The sequence below is a fragment of the Podarcis vaucheri genome, assembly GCF_965113315.1.
Source record: "Podarcis vaucheri genome assembly, chromosome: 12".
NCBI lineage: Eukaryota > Metazoa > Chordata > Lepidosauria > Squamata > Lacertidae > Podarcis > Podarcis vaucheri.
In genome coordinates, this window is record NC_138750.1 from 37,897,070 (window position 1) to 37,913,268 (window position 16,199).

Here is a 16,199-nt window from a genome sequence, read left to right on the forward strand (position 1 = left end):
TCTCAGAAATCTTTAAAAAAACCCACATCTTCTGGGGCACAGCACAAGTTACAAATGAATGACAAGTTACAGCATTGTTGGCTTTCCCCATCTTTTGAATGATAACCTAGACATGGCAACATATTTCATATTGTTTGTAGATCCAAACATGCAAACTCATGCAAAATTTATCTAACCGCTTCCTCCAGCTGAGGAAAAGCTGTAGGACAGGATTAATTAGCACAGCATGTGTGATCACTTTGTTTAAGGATTCCTTGTCTGTTTCCATGGTTACACTACAGGAAGCCACACGCTCTTCCAAAAGTCAGTGCTGCTTGTATTAGCGATTATTATAACTTTTATGAAGCGAACATAAAGTAAAAAGGTAATGGGAAAGATAGCCAGGTGAGCATATAATATTTGCATATTATTACTTATTCTGTTTTGGCCTGAAGATCTATAGGGATAGTTTCATGACAATCCAGTAAGGTGAATTTCAGATCTTGCTCTTTTTGCCAGATTAAAAAAAAGTCACCAAAACAGCCCCCTGCCCATGTCAATTCTCTACAGTAAGAAGACAGTAAGAAGATGAGGAAGTTGTCAGAAGTCAAGGCACATCACCTAATCGCCATGGCTATCACTAACACTACACAAAACTGATAAAGTTATAGGTGAAGCAGCTGTGCTGTTTATGTTTTGCTTTGTGTACTTCTGCCATGCAATAAATTCTACATACAATGCATACCCAAGATAATTTAATGCCAATTAAATTCTTTTTAATGCCAATTAAATTCTTAATCACTTTAAACAGTCCTTTGTGAACATAAATAATGCAGTTAAAAGCATGTGTGCTATTCTCCACACCTTCAACATAACTTTACATGTTGAGTAGTGATTTTAATCTGTGCTAATGAATGTAAGCACAGAATGCAAGGGATACTCATTATTCAGAATTAATCAATTACGAATGCTTGCCATCCACCTTTGTGTACTAATTTTCAAATATTCATGTTGCAATCGATGCATGTTACAAGAAAGGGCACAACATTCAGCAGAATCTTTCATTTCTAATATCCAGATTCCTAGTGATTCAAAAGTCAAGTGGTATCCCCTTCCACCCTCATGATGTACACAACTGTAGTTTTAAAATTCTGATTACTTAAATTTTTCAAATGGCTCATTCTGTATGAAGACACAGGATTAGAAAATACTGCACATCTGTATTTCTCAAATGACTTATATTCCTAAATACTCAGAAGAGGCTGTAACATATTCTCTGTAAAAGTATGTTACACTGATGTAAGAAAAGAAATTATTATATTATACAAGCATGCACAGCTTGAATATGATAACTGTATTGACAGCTGATTAGGGGGGCTATATTGATACAGGTCAGAAGAATAATCTTTCAAAATTCCAAAAATTCACTAATTCATAATTTGAGTGGAGTAACATGCAGACCTGCCGGATAAAGTGGCCTTCATTAGACTGACCACAAGGCCAGAAGAAACTCAGACCAAAAACCCATGTTCCACATGCCAAAGTTTACAGTAGCAATGTTCTGACAATCTTATCTCAGCTCTATAAACTAAGATATTAATGGGACTTAATCCATGCATGACACGCCTTTGCAGCAAGAGAAATCAAACCAGGAAGCCTCTAATGGACTGTGGTTTGCCAGTTTAGAGGAAACTAGAACTATGGTTACCAGCTTTGGAAGATACTAGAATCTTCAAACCATGATTTTGGATCCCAGCTTGTTCTAAGTCTGCTACTTTTCCTGCTCAGACTAAATGGAGACGATGGTTAGTGATTTCCTGCTTGCAGAGGCAGCCCAAGGTGTTTCAGCTTATTTCCCCATTACTAATCAGAAGCTAAAAATCAGTGATTTTGATTTTTTATTAAGAAAATGCATGCATTTTATTCACAATAGCACCATACTTTTTAAAAAACAAAAATAAAACACCTCTTATACTTTAAATATGTTCTGTGAACCTTTTGCTCTAGAGCAGGGGTCTGCAACTTTTAAGACAAAAAGAGCCACTTGGACCCGTTTCCGAAGGAAAAAAAAACTGGGAGCCGCAAAACTCGTCATTATAAAAACAACTTTTTTGTCACTTTTTTAAATTATTTCTTTGTTTGACCCCTCAGAATTACTCCTCCTCATAGAAATAAACATTAAATTAACAAGTTACCATTTTTTGTGTGTGTGTTCTTCACTCCCCTTCAAAACAGTGACCAGCGTACATGCCCCCTTTCAATGCAGTGACCAGCGTACATGCCCCTTACAATGTAGCGGGCGGGCGGGCGGGAAGGTGACGTTGGGACGGTGCGTGACTAACGCACGCACCGCCCCCATGTGACGTCACAGCCAGTACAGCGCCCGCCACAGTGGGGAGTGTCGGGGCGCACAATGCGCCTCCTCCCCTCGCTAGTATCCGCCCTGGAGCCACGGCAAAGGTGTAAAAGAGCCACATGCGGCTCCGGAGCCGCGGGTTGCAGACCCCTGCTCTAGAGGCAATGTTTGAAAACTCCACTAAATAACAATTCTGTCCTTAAAATATAAACCACACATTATAGTACAGAGTTTAATACTAAAAAGCCGCTCTTCCTCAGCAATACTAATATCCTATCAATGTTATTGTAAAACTGGAATCATCATGAAATTGTATACGTATACAATTTAACAGCTGGCTGATTTTCTCTTTGCTTTCCTGTTTCTAGTTTTTCATTTAATGAACCTAATTTTGTTACCATGTAAATATTCTCTATGAAGATAACTTCTGCTAATTACGCAACAAATATGTGAGTGTGATGCAGTGAAACAGTAAATACATTCTGATTAGTATTTCAGAGTAATAGCAAATAATTTAAAGACAACTCTGAATTGCAAATAGTTGAGTAACAGCATGACTGGGTATGCAACAAAAGGAATTATAGGCAAAAAAATAAGGAGAATGCATATGGCCCAGAAGCTAATTATTTAAATACATAGGACCATAACCAACTAGAGTGAAAGTTTGGGAACAACTGGACTAAAATAAATCAAGTAATAGTTCATTAGTTCCCCAGAGGGTCTTTACTAATGCAATGAAATACTAAAGGCCATTTTAGTCTTAATATGGAAAATGAGCAATACATCGGGTAACAAGAATCAACATGGTAACATTTAGGAAACATATTTCTCATTAAAAAGGAAAAATTACAGGGGAAAGCTGTGAATGTGATATTAGACTTTAAAAGGTCTTTTCTGAGTGGAGTTAAAAGCAGAACTAGTTTGCAATTTTAAGGCACAGTGTACGTTTTGATCCTTGTTTACTACTATCTGAAGAACAGAAGTAGAAAAGGTCTCATGCGATATACAATATAAGAATTATATAACAGTTAGAGTGCTGGACTATGACCTGGGAGACCAGGGTTCGAATCCCCACTCAGTCATGAAACTCACTGGGTGACCTTGTGCCAGTCACCATCTCTTAGCCCAACCTAGCTCACAGGGTTGTTGTGAGGATGAAATGGGGAGAACCACCATGTTTAACACCTTCAGCAATCAATCAATCAATCAATCAATCAATCAATCCTTAATACAAGATAGGCATTTTGTTAACATAGCTTCCTGTCCAAGTTCCTCATCTCAGTAGAAATGTTTGAAGAACTTTACGAAATCTTCTCAAGTTGTATTCATTCCTGGAAGTCTGACTGAGGGTTAAAGGTGATGCTGCTAAGTAATCTCAGTTTAAAAGGCTAAAGGAAAACTAGCAGAGCATGAAGACTGTAGAAAAGTCTCTTAAATACAGAGCTTAAATTATCTGTGGCAATGTTAAAGCTCTACCCTTTCTAGTTATTACAACGAGGCCAACAATATTCTTTGGGTACAATCCCAGTTTCTCACTGATGTACTTCTGCTTTGTAGAGCCTGTTTTTCAAGTGCCTGTATATTATTTGCAGCCACAAACTGCTACTGAGCTTGCAGCCAAGGCCTAAAATAACTAGTACAACCATCTTTTACAAAATAAAATAAAGTACCAGTTACAAGTAGCGCCTACACAGCAGGCATCTGTGCTCAACAATAACTGCACAAATCCAAAATGCAGGTCTGGCTTCCAGAGCTTCAACCTCTTTTTCCTTCTCATCTGTGTTTCTTTTCATCAGAATTCTATCAGCATGACAAGTTGCTGTTCCTCTACATGACATGTCTGGAGGAGAAAGAACAACTCAAGAAATACCAGCCAGCCAATCTATTAATCTAAATAAACAATGGAAAATGTAAGCCGCCCTCGTGTTTTGGCTCACTTCAGCCACAAACACTCATATACACACATCAATAAAACAATCATTTTGTGTCAGGACAGCCAAGTCCAACTTCCTTCTTCCTACACCCTTGCCCAGTGGAATTCTTAAGTACACTGACATATTGCAATAAGAGTGTTTTTTATGTTTTTTGGGGAACAGGAATAGTTTGCTAATGGTGCATTAATTTATTATTTTATTGTGGCCAGCTTTAACCAGTTAAGGTCATTTTTACCTGCGGCTGCTGCTTTTAACTTGACTTTGATGTGTGTTTTACCTGGTGTATATTTTATGTATTTTTATTGCTTGATTCTTTATAGTTTAATATATTTTTATTGCACTGCGATTTTATATTATTGCAGCTCACCTTGAGTGGCACAAAGGCACCAAAAGGGTAGGACTGAAGATTTTATATGAATGAATAAACAAATATTAAGTCACCACATGAAACTTATGGCCAGATGTGACTGGAATTAGATGCATACTTCTACCAGAAAAGCAGTTAGGGTGGCTTGTTAAAATTGCTTCATAAGAAAACACCATATTTTATATAAATATTTACTGCAAAGTTACTAGTCATGTAGCTTGTTAGGATCAAGAATGCTGTAATCTATTTTTTAAAAACCACTACGTTCATGGATACATGTTGCATTTTACATTCTCCTCTTACTCAGCATAATTTTAAATACACTGTACTGAAAGAAAAATGTGCAACTTCCTTTATTGCAACATTCCATCATGCCCCCACTCCAACAAAAGTTCTCTAAGAAGTTTATAATTCTCTATCTGCTCTACGATCCAAAATAGCAACCTTATGTAAAAGCACTGGAGACTTTAAATCTATAAACAATCAAGTAAAAAAAATGTGAAGAAAGGTCAAAGGCAGTTAGCTCTGCAGTTCAAGTTTCACTGTGTGATTAGTTAACTTAAAATATTAGTTTTATTTGCTGGCTACAGCCAGCACATTAGCTTTGCTTTGGGAAATAGATAAAGTATATCAAATTCACACCCAAATCAGCTCAATTTACTTCTCATTTAACTGTGTAACAGGGAGAACTCGTGCCATATTTTAAAAACCTTTAGAATTTCAACTTGCCTTGTAATAAAAAGGAAAAAAATACCACTTGTCTTAGCAAGCGATCCTAATCTTCTGGGAAGGGCAGATGAATGGCGAGTGGAAGTTGCCAACATCCCACTTTGTGGGTGAGCAGGAAGGCTCACCACTGGAGCTTTCCTTGCTGAGGTGCTGGAAAGTCTACCAAGCACTGGTCAGCCAGAGGTGCTCTGCTGGTGATGGGCCCAGATATGGGGCGTGTTGGTGACATGTCAGAGGAAGCTGCAGATTGCAGGCCCCAAGTCCCTTTGTTTTCCAGACATATCTCCCCAAATGGCTCTGAACAACTCCATCACTGAAGATGGCATAGTAGTAGCAGGGAAAATAAAAACACTTCAGTGAGGGCAGGGAGAGAGGAAAAGGCCACTTCCAGAATCTTCTACCCTATCCCACAGCACTTTGCTGGTAGATCAGTGACGGGATTCTACACACACACACGACTGCTCTCCTTTGTGCAACAATTATTTCCAAAAAGCACACCATACATGGCCTTCAATTCTTCTCATGCTTTCTTCAATTTTTAATTTTATTAAAAATCCCATCTGTGTTTTCATTGTCTTTGATAAATAGATTCATCTTCATAAACGCTATTTTAGAGTGCTGCTATATGGTAGTAAACACAGCCCTGAACTGTTTCTTTGGTGGGAGATTATTATCTGTATTTTCAAATCCATCAGCTACAACACAATATGCCAGCAAATATGAGAATTTTGTAATTTTTTAATACAAGAACAATGGTTTTCCAAAGGTCTAAGCTCTGAGTATGATTTTATTTTTTTTAGCTCGGAGGAGATGAAGTGTCCCTGGGACACTGAATTAAAACTGAGTTGCACTGTTGAGTTTTATAAACTTGTGATACCAGATCTGAAGGCCATCTCTTCAGGTTTGAAAGGTCGTTAGTGATTTCGTATTTATTACTCTGAAAAGATAAGCCTTCTCCAGAAGAAAAGCAGATTCTTTACTGACATCCTATCTGCCGAAATCAACCAGCTACATTTAAATTTCTATTTCTTGTGTGCATAATAAGGATAATAGCTTCACAATAATCCTTGTGCAACAACCTTCTAAGAATATAGAAACATGAGAGAAATATATTCCAAGAGCAGCAAAATCATTTGATGTCTTTGGTGGAAGAGCAACTTTGCATATAACTTTGTAATAGCAATACTTCTTAAGAGATAGATTTGCTTTACTATTTCTCATTATGGCAATGTGGGATCATGACCCTATATAGCTTTATCTGGTAGTTTAAAATTTTATTATAGTTTTCACCAAAAAAGTCAACTCATCTTGTATTCAATTTCAAAATATCATGATACAGCATAAGGAAATAATATAAATTCAATTAAAAACATTTATCTTCTCTTTTCTACCCAAGTCTAACTACAGATTTTCATTAAACACAATGTAAAATAATATGGGGAAGACTCAACACTCGATTGACAGCATGAAAGTATGTTGCTGGAGACTAGTCTTTCAATTAAGAAGCGACCAAGAAACATCCTAAATATGCTTAAAACGCTTCAGTGTCTTCCTGAGCCCATAACTGTATGGAGAAAGTATTACTTATTTGCAATAACAAATAATTTCCTTCAAGTTAAATACCATGTTAATAAGAAAGACTGTACTCAAACTTTCTACCTAGTACTGAGACAGGTTACTTCTTTCCATATTCTTGTCATTCAGTAGGATATGAAGTATTTTTATGAATTTTATTTTATCAATCATCACTGTGTCCAGAGTCAGCTTGTGACTAAGAGAAAGATAGCTGAAACATTTCCCACATCATTATAAGATAATCTTTTAATTAATAGCTTTCCTACCAAAATCTGCCAGCTTCAACTCCCCAGTGTCACTGATCAGAAGATTTTGGGGTTTCAGGTCCCTGTGCAAAATGTAACGCTGGTGGATGTACGAAAGTCCTCGCAGCAATTGAAATAAAAATAACTGAAAAAGAGGAGGGAAAACATTGTCTTTATTAATACTTGCATGCAGAGCACTGGCTTCCTTCACACAAAAAAGCAGGGTGTCTGCATATGGGTAAAACACTTCCTTGGCAGCTTTGCTACAGGTGTGATTTTAAAATACCAGAATTTATTTTTAAGCAATGTTTAATATGTAGAGGTAAGAAACATCCACTTCACTGCATCCAACTCTATTCACCTGCTTTAACAATCCTTAACAATAACTACAAACAGTAGAGTCAATCCCTATCAAGCCACAATTATATTCTGTTTACCCATATGGCCTTAGAGATTAGGTGGTAGCCTGAAGACAGATGTGTATCTTCACTAATTAAAGAAAACAACAGCATATGGAGAAGAGGAAAGGAGAAGAACACAGTGCTGGGACAAAAAATATATATGAAAGTAGTGAAAAGGGATATCAAAAATATATAAATTGCAAAGGCTTCTATTCTCAAATATTTGATACAAGAGTTTATTTTTAAAAACTCAAAATGTGACCAAAGAGGGAATTTTAACTTATTCACAATACTTCTAAAGATAGGCTAACTGATTAGATATGTTCTCAGTATGCTAATATATCCAGGAACTCACTGTGCACTTTGTATTTTCTTATAATTTCAAATCTCATATGAAAGTCACTTGTCAGAGGACTACATCAAATATTAGGCTTGCATGCTGGCAAAATTTTGAGTTTCTTTTTGCTGATTTCACCTCAGCATGCCAGATATTAAGGCTACTCTTCAGTAGCAAATCTTTTGTAAAAACAGTCGTAAGGTTATTATTACATGACAAGATAATTGCAATATATCATAGACATAACACAAACATTTTACTTCACCCAGCCGTTAAGCTATTTGCAAACAGTGATGTCCTCTTGTTTGTGTAGGAATATTAGACCATTAAAAATTCTCAGAATCAATATACCGGCATGAAGTAGTTCCTAATTAGCTATCAACACAGCACCTGTATGAATTTATGGAATATGATTACTGAATAAACCAAAGGGCAACATGAAAGTACAGAAATGTCATGTTACTGAAGCTGAATATTTAATTAAATGTCCTTTCCTCTCTGCCTGTTCACATGATAGTATATTGTTAATTTCTGAAAGAAACTGAAGATATACAAGGGTAACAAGTACAGAAATAAATTAGGAAAAAATTACACTTCAGGTGGCATTTTTGACACAATGTATTTTTAAACAATGAAATGAAGCTGGCTAGTATAAATCTTAAATTTTAGATTATACATTATAAAAATAGCTTTCTCACCTCCCAGTTCAGGGAGGTTGCTCTGGATCCTAGGAATCATCAAAGTTTATTTTGACTGAGAACATAATAGGCCTGATTGATTGATTGATTGATTGATCACTTTTTGAGGAACTTTCCCCACAAAGCAGCTTAACCATATCCACTAAAAACCTACTCCACCTGTGCAGGAGTTCATATGTGAAGTGCTCTGCAGTACTGAAGCAAAGTTGTAAAATTTCAATTATGTCACACCTAGATTTTTTTATTTCAAGTCATCAGTCTGAAAAATGGCAAGCCACACATTAAAGACAAATGAACAAAATTTCCTGTTTGGTGGAATACTATTTATATAGAACAAATATTGTACAATGTTATGTTAGAATACACCGCTACACACCTTGTACCCTCCATTTTAATGTTAACTTCAATACTGTGAGAATATTATGTTGTTGCCAAATTCCAGTTCTTCATTTAGTGAAGTGGCCTTATTTCTGTGTGAACATCAATGAGAAATCTTATAAATGTTGAGTTGAACTCAAGTAAGGCACCGCTGGTATGCCTGGACAAAGTGAGGTTCAAATTGCCAGTAAGTTTGGTATTTAGAGCAATGACAAAGTGGCTTAGGATGTCTCCAACACAATTTTATGGGAAACTCTGAAAATAATCAGGATGTCCCACTGGTAAGGGAAAGGAAGGTCAAAGGAGTTCCAAAAAGGGGAACACTCAGACAACATTGGAACAGATGCTACACATATAGAAGCCTACTTGCTTTTATATTTATTGACAAAATTTCTAGACTACCACATATCACACACATAGTGATCTTATCATGCTTTTCAACATATACATTCAACATTGAACAACAACAATTTACCATATTTAAACCATTCATTAATAAAATACAGCTTGCAGAAAAAACTAAAAACTTTATATAACATTAATGACAGTAATTGCCTCCAAAGGTCATGGGGGAAATAGAAAACAGATTCACATAATGTTAGCTCTGTTGAATTTTGAAGTGCAATCAAACTGTTTAGTTAATCTGTAAAACAATCTAAAGTACTGAAACACCACACTTGATGGCCATGGAAAAAACATGTTTTTGCTGTTTTGCCTTGACAATCGCACTTTAACTGAGGTACTGCTTTCCAATAATGAGTCCTGGGAGCGATGGTGCCATTGGAAGGTCAAATCAATTTAGAAGTTTATGGAGTGTGATATCAATGTGTTAGCAATGATTAAAATGTAAGGGCAAACACATTAAAACCAACAATTTCTCCAATAAAGACGTATCAGCTCTCTCAGCAAGAACTAAGATTCTTTCCACTCTTTCAGACTACAAACTACAAAATTCTCCAGTTTATGACTTTAGAGATTTCCAACAATTTTGAGACTTACTTATTATACTCACAGTAAGGGCGTACATAAGAAAGGTGACAGAAAATGGAAAACTGAAACGTGGAGGTGGGTTAATATTTTAAAGTGTGCCACTGGAGATAGTTTGAGCACTGAAATTGTAAATTTAATATGGAACACCATTAGGGACATGCTTGCCTTTGAAAGAACCCTCTATGTAAAGGCCTCAGTAAAATAAATTATAAATTTAAAGTTAAGTTTAAAGAAAATGGATGATAAGTAGAGAGAGCAGAGGATCTTGAAGTTGCCCTTTAACAGTTAGCACCTGGACAGAAGACTGAGCAGGCACACAGTAATTTTAAATGTGTATCTAGACATATAAACAAGCATGTCTGTTTTGTTTTGTTTTTCAAATCTATAATATTTTGTCCTCTTTTTGGTGATGGGTTAAGTGGTCACCTTAAACACTATATACATAAACCCTTACGTCCCCCCCCCCAAACTATATCCTAAAACAGATGGTCTTAGAACTAAGTAGAGGGCAGTGACCCTGGGATAAATCTTTAGTGCTACCCGGGATCCAGTGCAGGATGAAAGTTTTGCTGAACAGACTCAGAACAGTGACCACCATGCTATCAAATTCAACATATATAAATGGACAATTTCCAAGAAAACCCAAGTCACATTTGACTTCATTGGCTCACATTCTAGCAGCAACATCTAGACCTACAGATGCCAAGTGAGCAGTGGAGCTGCTGTAATACCCCAAAAGAGGATGACATGCCTTCAAACACAGAAGACAGACTAGAATTATAACTGCTGGATGACATTTCCAACTTTCATCAAAAAAGGAAAGAAAAATAAAAAGACAAATTTTGATAGACAACTTCTAAAAACTGATTTTTAGCCCGTGTCAAATGACGATGATGATGGTGGTGATCTCCAATGACAAAACTAGCTTACCACCACATCCCTGAAGAGACCTAGGTACAGATCCCTACTTGACCAGGGTGCATTCTAGTTTGTCTTAAGGAAAACATATTCTTACAGCCCAAATAGCCTTTGAAAGGACATGAAATATGTTAGTAACAATCCTCAGAACAACAGCATTTTGGGCCTTCTAAGATAGTGGACATTATAGGGGCAGAATTTGCTAAAGACATGATTTCCAGATTTTGAACTCTATAGCATAACTACATTCTTACAAGGGACAGATATCACACTTGCTTTCACAAAAAAAGGCTTCCTTCCACACAGCACTAAGATCTTTATATTTCGAAAAGTACACATTTATACCTTTATTTACTGTGCTTATCAATCTTTCCCGCTTCCTTCACAATGCTGATGTTCTGACAAGTATGATTAATTAACTGAACAAAATAATACACCTTCCTGATCTGCTAGCATAATGTTAATAGAAGGAAGAAACTGTCCTCCTTGATCAATGAGGTTAAAAGGCTCCTTCACACATCATCACAATCAATGGCTCTTTCAAAATTTAATGAAAATGCTAAAGGAAAAAAATTTGCACAGACAATTCTTGATCGCCTTTCTTTTTAAAAAAAACCTTGCATATATACAGTATATGCATCATGAGGGATGAGGGTTCAGTTATGGAAATATACTGTAAGATGATTCAGGTAGTTATGCTTAAAAACTTAAGGGGAAGCATTTTAATTTAATGATCATGCATAGTTCATTAATGTCTAAGTGGAAGGGATAAAATAATCAGTGTAAAATCATGATGATTTAGTTGATGACTGATCACCAGAAAAGCTTATTTTAAAAAATCGATTCTCAATGCCATCTGAAAGAGACAGCCCTAATTTAGCATAACATTATCCTACCCTTTTCTGCACCTGCTTACCCTCTAAAGAGTAATGGAAAACTGCAACTTATCAACTACATTAAATGCCAAATAATCCTGTTTAGTATATCCACTGTAATTAATGGAAAAACCCAGCCATGCGCCACAGACATCACACCTTCTGAGACAAAAGCAGACATTTCAAAGATGTGTAAATGGATAAAATTATAAAGAAATCATATAGAATCATGAATATTTCCAGAATGGATCCTAGATTTCTGCTCAATCCTGTTCACTGATGTAGGTCTGAAAAAGTGTGCTGCCAATGTAAGAATTTCACCTGCATGCATTCAAACTGATCTGATTTTAAAAGTCTATTAATAAACACAGGTTAAACTGCATGTGTTACACCAGTATAGAATAACATTTGTTTATTTTACTGTCTACACATGCACTGTAAGACACACACACAGTATATAGCATACCTAGTATATAGCATATTAAATATTCTCCAATTTTTTTTTATGCAGGACAATTACTTTCTTCTTTCTTCTGTGGCTCCCAAAATATGAAGAGCAATACATATTGTGCTGCTATGTGTCAATCATCTTGGCAGTGTTATGCATGAATATACCTTAGGGAGATTTCAGGAAGGAAAACATACACATTCTAAACAAAGGGGGCGAGGGTAACTCTTGATACAATAAAACAAGCAGGTATATTAGTAAACCCTCCATTAATGCATTAATTTGAATTGCAGGATACATTGAAAAACTGCTGCTCAGAAAGATTATACTCCACATGTATTTACAGAGGCATATTAAAATACTTCTTTTTGTTTAAATGAAAATGATGTATAATAAATGTTAATGAATTACTCGCTTGTTCTGAACACTCATTGCTTTTGGGTAATTTCCCCTCATTGCTTTTGGGTAATTTCAAGCATAATTACTTATGCCTATAAAAATATAAATATTTATAAGATGGCAAATACCCTAAGGCTTTCACTCTGGTTGTTAATTTCCAAATTGGTCATTAACTTATCCATTTTTCAAGAACAGATATTACTTAGGCAACGTAGTTAAAGGATAATGTTCATGACAGAGAAACATGTGGGACTTTAGAATTTTGATAACATTCACCAAATAAAGAAGCTTTTTATGTAAAATTTCACAACTTCATTGCAATTTCCCTATTATCCTAGAAACAGAAAAAGTTTTATGAATAAATATTGACATGAACTATCTAGCCAATTCTTAGCTGCAGCACAGATATATAGATCAATATTAGGAAGCAATATATTTATATCTATGTCTTTATATCTATCTCAATAGATATAGATATATAGATATATGGATATGCATTAGGAAGTAAGGTTCTAACAGCCCTCAAGAGTTTCACAGGGATACCATTCCTAAGTCAAGGGGAAAGCTGAAATTCCCTCAAATGGATTCTGTGCTGGTTGAAATGCTGCTTCTGCTTTTCTTGACCAAGAAGTTGAAAGTCTTACCTTTCAAAAAAAAAAAATTATAAATTCCAAAACTGAGCTCTTTAATTGTAGCCACTCATGAATGCACGTTCTACCTTCCAACATGGAACTAGCATTTGGAACACTTTTACAAAGATGTCTTAATCTTTTCTTATGATGTAATTGTGCTTTTGGTTTTGAAAGGAAATGCCCAAAGAATGGTTAAAAAAAAACTAGTAAAAATATTATCTACATATACACACACTGGCCTAGTTTAGAGGTAACAGGAAACCACAGTCTCACCTCTTTTAATCTTAGGACAGAAGGGTATTAGAAGCTTTTCCCAACTGCAGACCATGAAGAGAACTGATTAAGAATGGAAGCAGATGCTTCTCAGGTGTGTGAAAGAGGAGAGGGGCTTGCTGTCGCTTATTCACATAGCAGGAAACATGCTTTCCCATTACGTCTCAACTAGGCCCAGATATTTCATTATTATACACCTATTATTATACAATTTATGTTATGGTTTTGTGGTTATTAAAAATGAACACCAAGAAAACTAGCACAATTTTTTAAGCTACAGTATTTTTAAATGCTTATTATTATTATTATTATATATATTAGACTGATATACAAAGAGCAAACAACTCAGAATCATTTCAGTTATTACAGCAGACATGTGATGAAAGGCAGTTATGTCAGAAGGAAATTTCACCTGCAATAATTTTTCTGCAAGTAAACCCTAGAGGAATTCATTACTTTCAGATGGAAAAAGAGAAATAAAAATGGATTCCTAATTAGAACAGAGGTTTCCCCGAGACACTAAGGAAGTTTATGTTTCTGTGTATTCAGCGTTCTTACTACACAAAGCCAAAAGAAAAAAACCACGTTGTTTATTTTTACACAAAAATAAATAGACATGGTTAGACAAATCTTCAAAGTAGCCAAACTAGAAGTGAAAATGTGTTGCTTGAATACACTAAAAGTATCAGTATACATTTCTAGTGCCTCTTCTGAAGGTCTATGAAAAACAACAACTTGAGGCCTTTAACAAGGAATGCACAATGTTTATTTTAAAACATTTATTGTTACCTCCCCTGGGTGGTACAATGACAAACAAGGAACAAAATAAAGTAAAATAGGCAAGATCTTGTGAGTCCACATCAACACTTATTTCTTAGGGAATGCACACTTTCTTTGGTAGAATGTCTTAGTTGTATTGAGAAATGCCAGAGAGCTGAAAACTCTTGTGTAAGCATCTGACACTCACAGTTGTCCTTCAAGTGCACGTACACATTTTAAAACTTGATTATCCAGTTTAAGATATCCATGTTAACACTTCCATGTTAGGTTTTGCAGAGCAAGTCGTCTTGGTGATCTGGAGCCCAGAAGGGAGCTTTCTTCTGTACTGGCCCTGCAGCTTTGGGGGAAAACTCCCCTCTGAGGTGTGTCACGCTGTTTACATTTCATGACAAGCAAAGATGCACCTTTTGGTCCAAGCTTTCAGAGAGGAATGTAATGCATTGTGATACCCTATTTTTGCTTTTGTGGTGTTATTTATTCTTAATTATATGAACCTGATTGATTGATTTTGTTTTACAAGTTTTATTGTTTATTGTGATTGTAGTGTTACTGTTCATCACCCTGGGTCTCTTCAGCGAAAGGCAGAGTACAAATTTCTCAAATAAAATAAATAAATGCAACATTCAGGGATATAAGCTGGAGCAGGATCACAGATTTCTGCAGAATAATGCTGAATGTTCTCACAAGGGTTATATTCCAGTGTTAATGTTTCCACATGCACGAACTCACTTGATTGCCTCCAGAAATCCCACAAGTATTGTGTTGCAGAACCAGAAATTAATCCTGGGGCATTACAACACACACACACACACACACTTTCTTTTTATTTAAATTTGAATACATCTATATAATGCAATCAATCTGTTAGGACCACAGCTTTTTCTCATTCTTACAAAACGTACATGGACCCTAACATAGAGAAATAAATCACAATCCTAAATTTAACAATTTGAAGTATATATTCTATGATACAGTGTGTTTATGATTATTTCACTGATGAAAATAATCAAAAAGCAAAGCCGCTGAACAAATATTACCTGGGTGGTCTCTAAGACGACTGACTAACTGGATTCTACTTTACGCTGAAATAATTTGGCTGATTTCCCAGTAGGTAGCCAGATCAAGTTTCCAGCTCATATCCAAATAACAAAAACTAACCTCAGCTGTGCCTGCTAACATCCAGCTTACAAGAAGCAGTGAAAGCAATATTTTTAAAGGGCCAGTTTACTTTCTTCAATCACGAGTCTGCTTGCATTATCACTGTATCATTTCTTACCACACACAATCCTAATATAATAATGCTTATTTGGAAAGTGGTATCCTACCTTCACATTGTCTGGATGAAGTCCTCCAGGATGTTTGTCCATGTACTGACATAAATCTGTGTGCTTGAAAAGAGAAATCCAAGAAAAGGAAGAAGGAGGGATTAATTACTACTATTGCTACAGAAATGTAACAAATTTTCTATTCAAAACCCACTATTTCCACCAGATGCAGCAAATAAGGGGAATACATGCTATGCTAACAAGTTTTATATTGCATATAAAACTCTAAAATGCATCTCATTTTCTAGCTGGAAACCACAGGAGGGGAGAGCGCTCTTGTGCTCAGGTTCTGCTTGAGGGTTTCCCACAGGCATCCAGGTGGCCACTGTGTGAACAGGATGCTGGACTAGATAGGCTAGATAGGTCTGCTCCAGTGTTGAAAGTCAATTACAGTTACAGCAGACTAGAAGCATCCCAAATGGTTCAAGGCCCCCATGGGGCAAAAGATTCCTGCAGTGAAGGGGGACGGACAAGATGATCCTTGTGGCCCCTTCCAACTCTACCATTATATTATTCTATGTACATACTCATCACTATATTATTGTAATATTACTTTTTCA

General features: G+C 36.0%; 1 protein-coding gene and 1 long non-coding RNA gene across 7 annotated transcripts in view; one reads left to right on the plus strand and one right to left on the minus strand.

Annotated features, from left to right (window-relative positions):
• The window catches only part of LOC309515908, a 304,876-nt gene extending 300,282 nt beyond the window's left edge, over positions 1-4,594 (plus strand). The window contains exon 15 of the long non-coding RNA XR_014212706.1: positions 4,132-4,594. This is a non-coding gene — a long non-coding RNA (uncharacterized lncRNA). The remainder of the gene's footprint in view (positions 1-4,131) is intronic.
• CDK14 (cyclin dependent kinase 14) overlaps positions 1-16,199 on the minus strand; it is a 241,054-nt gene that overhangs the window by 112,463 nt on the left and 112,392 nt on the right. For all 6 annotated transcript variants that reach the window (XM_082194166.1, XM_082194169.1, XM_082194168.1 and 3 more), the window contains 2 exons: positions 15,640-15,702; positions 7,207-7,330 (listed from right to left, as the gene is read on the minus strand). In XM_082194166.1, the coding sequence (XP_082050292.1) occupies positions 7,207-7,330; positions 15,640-15,702 (187 nt within the window). The remainder of the gene's footprint in view (positions 1-7,206; positions 7,331-15,639; positions 15,703-16,199) is intronic.